Source organism: Ahaetulla prasina, chromosome 2 (genome assembly GCF_028640845.1).
Source record: "Ahaetulla prasina isolate Xishuangbanna chromosome 2, ASM2864084v1, whole genome shotgun sequence".
Taxonomy (NCBI): Eukaryota; Metazoa; Chordata; class Lepidosauria; order Squamata; family Colubridae; genus Ahaetulla; species Ahaetulla prasina.
The window spans coordinates 177,104,629-177,114,420 of record NC_080540.1 but is presented as its reverse complement, the minus strand read 5'-3'; the positions used below and the strand labels follow the sequence as shown (position 1 = coordinate 177,114,420).

Sequence of the window (9,792 nt, the reverse complement as noted above, 5' to 3'; positions counted from 1 at the left end):
AGAGCTCTTTCCCTCATCTTCTCCCTTCAAAGTGTTTGCTGTCAGGTTTTTCTCTATGAAAGGACTAGATAATGCCCGTTTTCTGTCACCGGAAAGTATCAGGTTGAGATTTATTTCCATATGTTTGGATGAAGACTATCCAGCATCCAATCTGGGTCCTCCAATTATAAGGCGCGCTCTTCCAGAAGGCCACGAATATTATGGGATCCAACTACCAAAGTGGCAGGTTGCAGAGTTGGCAGACTTGTTACTGCACTATGGGGGTAACTTCCTGTTCTTGTTGGTTGCATCATGTCAAAGATCTGCAGTGAAAAATAAATCTTCCCATCTGCATTTGGGCTCATCAGCAGCCACACCTTTCCCGGTGTGTCCCTTCTGGTGGCCTGGTCTCTAGGTGAACAGAGTTGAGCTGTGACTCTTCAGGTACCCTGCGCTGAAATGAAACAGAAGGTGATAAGCACAAGTGAGAAAAGAGGTCTGATATGGAGCGCTGCCTTGATGTAGGAATTGCTTCTTGTCACAAAGAATGTAGTCTTAAAAGCATAGGCAATACCTTTTGTGGCTGGAGGCAACGTATTATTTAATAGTATTAATATATTTTTTCAGCCTAACGCATTCTTACTGCCTTTAGCTGTTTCTCTTATTAATTTTGCTAGCATATTTTGATGGCACACTGTTGGGTTATCCAGGAGTTATAAAAAGGAATAGCCATGCTTTAAAAGGTTTAAAATTGGAAATGGAGGGAATGCATTCCTTACGTTTTTCAGTACAGCCCGTATGGCCCACTCAAACACATCCTGCACGTTGGCAGCTGTCTTGGCACTGGTTTCAAAGTAGGTAGCATCATGAAGCCTGCTCCACATTTCAGCTTCCTCTGAAGAAACCTGCTTAAAGACAGGAAACCTTCATACTTTGCCCTCTTCCCAGTCCTGTCTGCAACCCTAAACTAAAAGTAGAACCTACAAATGTAAAACCTCTCCTGTAAGTTCTATATCTGCATCCTCTGCCATCAAAACCTATCCAGATTTTTCATTCAAGGCTCTGTTCCTAATCTTTAAAATACCCCTTCATTCTTAAGTTGGGTGCTACATGAGCTCTTGCACAGTAGCTGCAATTGGTGGGATTCAGCCAGTTCGCACCTATTCGGGAGAACCGGTTGTTAACTTTTTAAGCAGTTCGGAGAACCAGTTGTTGGAAGGAATTTCATTTTGTTTTTTCCCACTTTACAGGGCTAATCCTGTAAGGAAGGCAGGAAGGAAACATTTTAGTGGTGTTTCTAGCCTAATCTTTACTGCCCTGCTTACAGAAACTGCCTCTCTGGTTAACCCTTATTACATTGCAACAGCTAAGGCAAAGCGCCCATCGACGTGAGAGATGTTGACCACGCCCACTTGGTCACATGACCACCGAGCCACACCTACCCAGATGGTTATTAGGGCAGAGAACCGGTTGTTAAATTATTTGAATCCCACCACTGGTTGCAATCTATCCTCTCCGTGTGCTCGGTATGTACCTCACGGTTCTCCAGGTCAGTCTTGTTCCCAATGATGGCAATGGGAAAAGTGGGTTCTTCCTCTGGCTCAATCTGCAGCAAGAGCTGCTTGTGCCACTTCTCAAGGGCTTGAAAAGAATAGACAGATGTGACATCAAAGACGAGCAGGCAGCAGTCGGATCCTCGATAAAGGGCCGTCCCCAGGGCATGGAACCTTTCTGTACCAGCTGTATCCCAGATCTTGAGGCAGGGAGAAAGAGAGAGAGAAGATCTGATTGCTCAAGTACTGGGGAATTTAAGTGGGCAAGATGAGAAAATGCATCATTATAGGATGAGCTAAATTTTCTTTGCCATGAACATTTTAGCACAGAATGAAAAGTTTTTTTTGAAAGGCCCCATACACTTAAGACTGGTCAAGGTAGGCCAGGGCTGTCAAACTTGCAGTCCCCAGGCTGGATGCATTGCACTGGCCACGCCGACACCCTGTTTAGTGAAGGGGAAAAAAGTTACGATACGCCACATGACGATGCCTTGACGCAATTTTGACAACCTAAAGCTAGACCACCTCAAAACAATTAGCTGATGATATATTTACGTTAGGAATGTTACACCTTTTTCGAGTGCTCTAGCTTTCTTTATATTTTTAAAAATGACTGAAATGTTAGCTTGTGGTTCCAAGTTTTGATATTTAGTGATAAATTCTGGCATGTGGCAATTGTTAGTGTTAGCTCAGATAATGGTTACAACACATGTAGTGAAAGTTTTGCTTGAACTGCTTCCTTTGCTTCAACAGCTGTAAAGCCCTTGATGTAAACTATAAGCACTTTTAAGTTAACCCATCTTCCAGAAATGGTGTATCATAACTTCCATGTGCCATAGCCAGCTAAACTAGTTTAGATACTAAAGCTGAAATTTCCAAGAATTGGGTTATTGCTTATTTGAGATTGCTATACTGTACAGCTTATAGAAATAAGAAAATGAAGGAAGCAGGAAGCAAATATTTTTACTATTATTTCTATATCTACAGTACATCTAGCAGAATATTTCTAATGGCGAAACAATGCTATAGGGAGGATATTTTTGTATATTTGAGGTATCTGAAAATATGGATGTCTCTTCTGGTAATATACATGCCTGTTCTGATGAAGGTCACAGAGTCATACATGTACAGCACATTTTCTTTTTGTCTTACAAGTTGAGAGAAGTGGAATCTTTCCACAAAAATATATAATGTGGAGCTTCCCAGTTCACAAAACAAAAAAGTTGAGCTTTGCTTTAACTTTTAAATATTCTGACATCCACAGTTCAACAATCACCATTGTGAGCACACTGAATACCTGATTGATTACTGGACTGTTGTGGGTTCCTTCCCACCCCGCCCCACCCCAAAACTATGGGAGTTTTTTACTTGCATTTCTTCTTACCCTTTATCATTTTTTGATATTTAGCCTGGCTTGCTGATATCATTTCACGTGTAAGGGGTTATATACAAGAGTCTCTTTTGACTGTGTTTCATGCAAAATATAGGCTTGGTAACACCGAAGTTGGCTTGTTCAGTGATGGGAAGAGAACATTAAAATTGATCAAGGCATGTCAAAGGGTAGTCAGTAATCCGCCTTGTATCAGGCCTACCTGCACTATCAAAGTGCGGCCATCAATGTGTACTTCTTTGCTGAGGAAGTCCGCTCCAATGGTGGCTCTGAAGCGGCTACTGAAGCGGTTGTTAACATACTGGTTCATCAGGGCGGACTTGCCCACCCTGTGGAGAAGGCAACACTGGCATCAGATCCTGAAAGCAGACCAGTTACCCGTCCTCCCATTAATCAACAGATGACTGGTTGGTATCAAGGAAGAACATTATTTCCCACACCCAAGCTGTGTTGCATGAAGATTAAAGAGTGTTACGATCACAGGAATTGTGGCCCAGTGGCTGAATATTCTGCTGAACTTACTGACACTCCCAGTTAACCAATGAGCAACATTAAGCCAATTGTTCTCAACCAACCTTCCTCAGAAAATTGTTGGGATAAAATTGAGAGATACATACATTTTGGATTCCAAGTGCAATGAGTAAATATAAATATATAGTAAATATACAGAAACTTGAGCCTCCCCAAGCTACTTCATGATTTCTCATAATCCCAGCTAGCATGACTTCATAATTCCTAAGATTTGAGGCTATGATTTGGGAAGGCTTGCAGAGGGAATGTCTGATAAAACATAGGCAAGAATATGTTAAATCAGGTTGTCAAAAATAACATTTCTTTTAGTGTTTTAGATTTAGAAGTGTATTAGATCAGGGGTCATCAATCCCCGGTCGAGGCCCTGGGACCAGTCCGTGGCATGCCAGCAACCGGGCTGTGCAAACAAGCAAAGCCCCATCGGCGGGATGCAGGCAGCATGCAAAATCATGCCTCCTCCAGTCCGTGGAAAAACTTTTCTCCACAGAACTAGTCCCCGCTGCCCAAAAGATTGGGGGCCGTTGTTTTAGATAGAATACAGCTCTTATCTGAAACAAAAAAAAATTAGTTTATTAAGAAAGATGTATGGTATTTAATATTGCAACAGCCAAATTACAATAGCAAAATCAGATGCAGAAGAAGAAAATCAATTCTATTCAGAAAGCTTAGTTGAAAAGCAGATTTTGTGAAATTACAAATGATTTAAAATGTACACCTGAAAAAAATCTCATTTTAAAAAAATTACTATTGCTTTCTCTGAGGATGAAGCATTAAAAATAATTTTAACTATGTTTCTTCCTGTCCCACCAAAACAAAAAGATCTTATATAATACATCTATGTTTTCTTGTTACATTGTGATACTTTCATGATGAACAGTACCAAATGCATAAATACCTCTTTTAGCAATATTGTAAACTTTCTGCTAAAAGAGGGATATGTCCAGTCAAATTCAGTTTTTCTGGAGCCCTATTTATTTCAATAGGAGTAGCAATTGCATCTTAGTGCAAGAAATGCTCTTGGAGATAGTTTTTTTCAGAAATCAATTCATTTTTAAATGCCAATGTATGCACTTATAAGGAAGACCAATTAGGATTTCAAGGAATTTTAGCATCCAAGACAGTTATTTGTCTCTATGATTAGTAAAATTTTAAACTTAATTCTTCTTTGAAGTAAGTTTAGTTAAAATCAGTCCCTTAGTCACAGATAACTAGTTACAGTCTTGCACTTTCAGTATACTATTATACTCTAGTCCTATAGTAGAGGGACATAATTATGTTTAAGCATGTTCCACTTTAGCTTTCTCAAACATTTCCAGCATGGACAGCTGATAATTCATAATATTATAGTCCCACCACACATACATACACCAAATTTGAGGGTTTTTATTGTAATGATGAATTTTGCATATTCACATCTCTTCCACTGGGATACCATAACTCTCCAAAGCAGCACCATAGCTATTTGATTCTTGACATTCTTCAAAATAACTTTCTGCTACTGCTAGAAACAAGCACGTAATTTAACTCAACTCTCCCAAAATAAAATCTTTCAAACATTAGGCAGCTTAAACACAGCACACACTGGTTTGTACAAAGAGTAGCATGCACCTACATAAGCTGAGCTCAAAGATTCAAGGAAGAATGCCAATTTAATTCCTAAGAAGTAAAGCAAAAAATTTCTTTGAAAGATGTCTGATCATTGATTATATGAGAAGGAAGTAGCCTTTCAAATCCTAAATGGGAGAAGACAAAAAAGGAGCATGGGGCTAAAAGTTATACAGCAAAATTAAAAATTAAAATTAAAATTGAAGGTCTGTAGAACTTCAAGATAAACAAATTTTTGCCTAATTTTGTAAAAGATGAGAAGAGATTCATAGAATCTTTTAAATTTAAAACATTTGGCACTGCTGCAGTTATAGACTAGTATTCCTGAAAATTCTTCCCTTTCACCGTCATATTTGTTATGAAAAACTGAAATCTCTCTACTTTCATCAATAGGATACCCTCTATTTGCTCTTAATTATATTCTCATCATTTCTGGTGGGTTACCATGTCGCATGGGGTTGATAAGAATTGCCAAGTATAATATTGTTAACTCATGTGATTCCTCCTTCCATTTAGACAGAGTGTCAATTGGGGCATAATTCTACATCTCCAATAGCACATAGGGCAAACTCTCTGCAAAAGAATTAATGAATATAACTTTGAGTCCTGATGTCATGCTGTGTTCATTAATTCTGTTGATGAACAAAGTACCAGATGATTATTGCAGCCTCCCAGGACACTCATTAGAAATCTCACTACAAGCATTCTAAGAAAAAGAAATCTTGAACAGCACAATTGAGCAAGAGATTGCTCAATTCACATCAAAAGATTTTGGGCTATTTCCCAAAGTTTCAACAAATACAAAGGTTTTTAACCCAATACAGCAGTTAATTGATGAGATACTTACAATTTGTCTCACCTTGTATCTGCATAATCCAACTTCCCACTTCCTTCCTCATTCCAGTTTAAATCCTACAGCAGTCTAACCACTCTATGTATCTGATGAAGTAAGCTGTAGCTCACAAAAGTGTATGCCTTTTAATAAAATGTGTTACTTGGAAAGGATGAATCCTCATGAGCACTGCAGTTGAGGTCATTTTAGTTGCTCCTCTTCTATTCCAGAAAGGACTCAAAGGGCGAATAATGCCAGATTGGGTTATCTTGCTCTCTTTTCCCCCTGCATGGTGCCTGTACAGTGGCCCATCAATCTTCCTCATTTATTTCCATCCGTTTTATCTTTTCATAAATAACTCCAGGTGACAAACACACCTAAGTATTTCTTCTTCCTATTTTTCCCCATAACAACAAACCTATGAGATAGGTTTGACTAGGAGAGAATGACTAGTCTAAAGTCACCCAGCTAGCTTCCATGCCTAAAGCAGGACTAAAATACACAGTCCTCAGGTTTTTTAATCTAGTGCCTTAATCACTAGACCAGGGGTGTCAAACTTACATCATCATGGCATCATATGACATATTGCGACTTTTTCTCCTTTCGCTAAACCGGGAGTGGGCATGGCCAGCACCCGCAGGCTGCAAGTTTGACATCCCTGCACTAGATCAAACTGGCTCTCAACTTAGTCATAACATGAAGCATTTGTATCCTCTGGCATGAAGGGTTGAAGACAACGTGGGATCACAGAAATTTAGCTGTCATCAACCATCCAAGAGTCAGCCTTAACCCCTTCCACCCCCACCCATCTTTTCTTCATCTGCCACCCAATCTACTATGTTTGTTCTACTTCTGTGGATCTTGCCATTTTCCTCCTCTGTCCACTCAAAACGCTTCTTTCTGGAGCAGGTTTGAGTTTGGGGGCTGTGCACACAACCTAATCCATGGACAGACAGAATTATCAGGTGCACCCGTTTTGCACAAACTGATGAAAGTCTATTGCAACCTGCCTCCGCTAGGATTGGGAATGAGAGGAAGACAATGTTATGAGCATATACAGGTAGCCCTCGACTTATTACCACAATGGAGATCCACATTTTTGTTGTCAAGTGAAAACATTTGTTCAGTGAATTTTGCCCCGTTTTAGGACTTTACATGCCACCATTAAGTGAATAACTGGAGTCATTAAGTTAGTAACGAGGTTATTAAATGAATCTGACTTCCCCATTGACTTTCCTTATAAGAAGGTCACAAAAGGGGAACACATGACCCCAGGACACTGCAACTGTCAAGTCAGTTGCCAAAAGTGTCTGAGTTTTGCTCTGGTGATGCCGCCGTGGTTGTAAGTGTGAAAAAACAGTCATAAGTCACTTTTTTCAGTGCTTTTCAACTTTCAACAGTCACTAAAGGTACTCCTGTAAGCCGAGGACTACCTGTAAAAGACAAAGTCTGCCAGATAGGTTCAGGCTGTGCTTAAGAGTACAGGGATTAAGAGCCCTCAGTCTTGCGATCCACTTCACTAGGATAGGGAGGTGACCTCAGCCGTCCCTCTTCCCTCTCCAGTTTCCAGAGCTGCGGCTTCCCTGAGAGGCAGCAGGTGCCTTTACTTCAGCCTACACACCCACTCAGCAAACACAGCCTGGGCGTCCGGTTCCTGCGCGCTCTCCGGACTTTTGTCTTTCCAAGGCATGGGGGGGGGGGAAGGTGATGTCCACGCGCCCTCCACCCCCCTCTCCCAAAAAAAGCTTCGTGCTGTCGGTGGCTTACCCTGAATTCCCAATAAGCAGGATTTTGAGGTGTGAACGTCTGAACATGGGGCGTCTCCGCCAGAACCTGAAAAGAGAGAAGTTGGGGGCTCAGGCGTTGCCACCTCACCTGGTCCGGTAGTGTGTGGCGGCTTCCCCCGGAATCCGGTCGCCCGTCTTTCGACGGCAGCGAAAAAGCGGCAACCTAGAGGAAAACTTAGGCGCCTTATTTTTAAAGCCCAATTTCTTTCGCCCCCAGCCTCCTCCCTTCCCTCATGGTGGCTCTCTTACTCCGAGAGCACCCGTCTGCCTTTTCGTTCCAGAATGTCCGAGGGAGGGAGGGAGGGAGGGAAGGTACTGCCAAAGGAGGTCGTTCCTCACAGTTTCCTCCCAGGAGCAAGAGAAGGTGCTTGCGAGCGCGCGCAACCAACCACGCCTGCCGCTGCTGGGATTCAGGGCTGAGCAGCGGCTCCCTGACGAAATTCCCGGGGTTTGTCCTTCGGCGGGAAAAGAGTTTCTCTTAGCAGCCGATAGCCTGGAAGGAGCAATTGGCCAAAGGGGGAATTCGCTTGGATCTTCCTGTCTGCTAGAGAGGCGGTATTCAAGGCTGGTCAAAACCGACTTCCAGGCCTCAGCATCAGGACTTTCTCCTGGAGCTCCGAGAGGGGGAAGAACGTTTAAATAGCTCCTGAGCAAGTGCAGACTACAAGTAGTCCTCGACTTACGACAGTGCATTTAGTGACCATTCAAAGTTACAACAGCACTAAAAAAAGTGACTTATGTCCATTTTTCACACTTATGACCATTGCAGCATCCCCATGGTCATGTGTTTTAGATGCTTGACAACTGGTTCATATTTATGACTGTTGCAATGTCCCGGGGTCATGTGATCCCCTTTTGTGACCATCTGGCAAGCAGAGTCAATGGGAAAGCCAGATTCCCTTAACAACAGTCTTGCTAACTTAACAATTGCAGTGATTCACTTAACAAATGTGGCAAGAAAAGTCGTAAAATGGGGCAAAACCCAACACATTTCTCATTTAGCGACAGAAATTTTGGGCTCAGTTGTGCTTGTAAGTCAAGGACTACCCGTACTTTCTTTTGTCACTTGGCAGAACCAATCTGTGTTCTAAATAGTGTGCCATTGGGCTAACTGAGACATTAAACAGATTTTCAGGGCCAGGAATGATGGCCTCCTGGTCACTGGCTTGAAAATCCCTTCCTTGGAGAACAGAACACCACTCCTAAATCAGGGTGCAGCAAAGCATTGTAAGAAGCTTTGATCTGAAGGAAGGTCCACAGTCTATCCATGTTGCTGCCTCCTAAGCATCTAGCCAAGGGCAGCAAAACCTTGGGTTGCCTTGGCTTCCTCTTGGGCTAATGGAGGAAGTTGCTTTGAGCCACTATTTTGGATTATCAAGAAAAAGCAATGAACCATGATTGAGTTTACCAGTGCATATTAATTTCCAGGAATGGGGTAAGGATAGGGAGATGAATATACAGCACAGATAGTCATCAACTTACAATAGTGACCATTCAAAGTTACAATGGCACTGAAAAAAGTGATTTACAAGCATTTTTATGACTTATTGTAGCATCCCCATGGTTGTGTGATCAAAATTCAGATGCTTAGCAAATGACTCATATTTATGACAGTTGTCCCGGGGTCATGTGATCATCTTTTGCAACCTTCTGACAAGCTGTCTGGGAAAACCAGATTCACTTAACAACTGTGTTATTAATTTAACAACTGCACTGATTCACTTGACAACTGTGGCACAATAAGTTGTAAAATGGGGCAAAATTCACTTCACAACTGTCTTGCTTAGCAACAGCAATGGGCTTAATTATAGTCATAAGTTGAAGACTACCTGTATGCAATTCTTCCTTAGCTGCCTTTTTTTTCTGAACTAGGGTGTTTAGTATGCTGCTGTGAAAGCTGTGTTCCAAAGCAGGGGTCTCCAATCTTAGCAACTTTAAGATTTGTAGACTTCAACTCCCAGAGTTCCTCAGCCAGCAAAGCAAAGCTGGCTGAGGAATTCTGGGAGTTGAAGTCCACAAGTCTTAAAGTTGCCAAGATTGGAGGCCCCTGTTCCAAAGGAAAGCTTCAATATGAGATGCCTTTAACAGATTCCCTTCACAGCTCATAGCTTGCCT

The 9,792-nt window shown here is 41.8% G+C and overlaps 1 protein-coding gene across 2 annotated transcripts; it reads right to left on the bottom strand.

Moving 5' to 3' along the window:
• Positions 1–78: 78 nt before the first annotated feature.
• Positions 79–7,999, bottom strand: LOC131190271 (ras-related protein Rab-7a-like). Of its 2 annotated transcripts, XM_058167484.1 has the most exons (6): positions 7,927–7,999; positions 7,658–7,723; positions 3,125–3,251; positions 1,514–1,732; positions 759–884; positions 79–433 (listed from the first exon to the last, which is right to left on the bottom strand). In XM_058167484.1, the coding sequence occupies exons 2-6, from the start codon at positions 7,702–7,704 to the stop codon at positions 344–346; spliced, it is 609 nt and encodes a 202-aa protein (XP_058023467.1). In that variant the 5' UTR covers positions 7,705–7,723; positions 7,927–7,999; the 3' UTR covers positions 79–343. The 2 variants fall into 2 exon arrangements, with proteins under 2 accessions (XP_058023467.1, XP_058023468.1); XM_058167485.1 differs by lacking the exon at positions 7,927–7,999 and having other exon boundaries at positions 3,125–3,281.
• Positions 8,000–9,792: the final 1,793 nt, after the last annotated feature.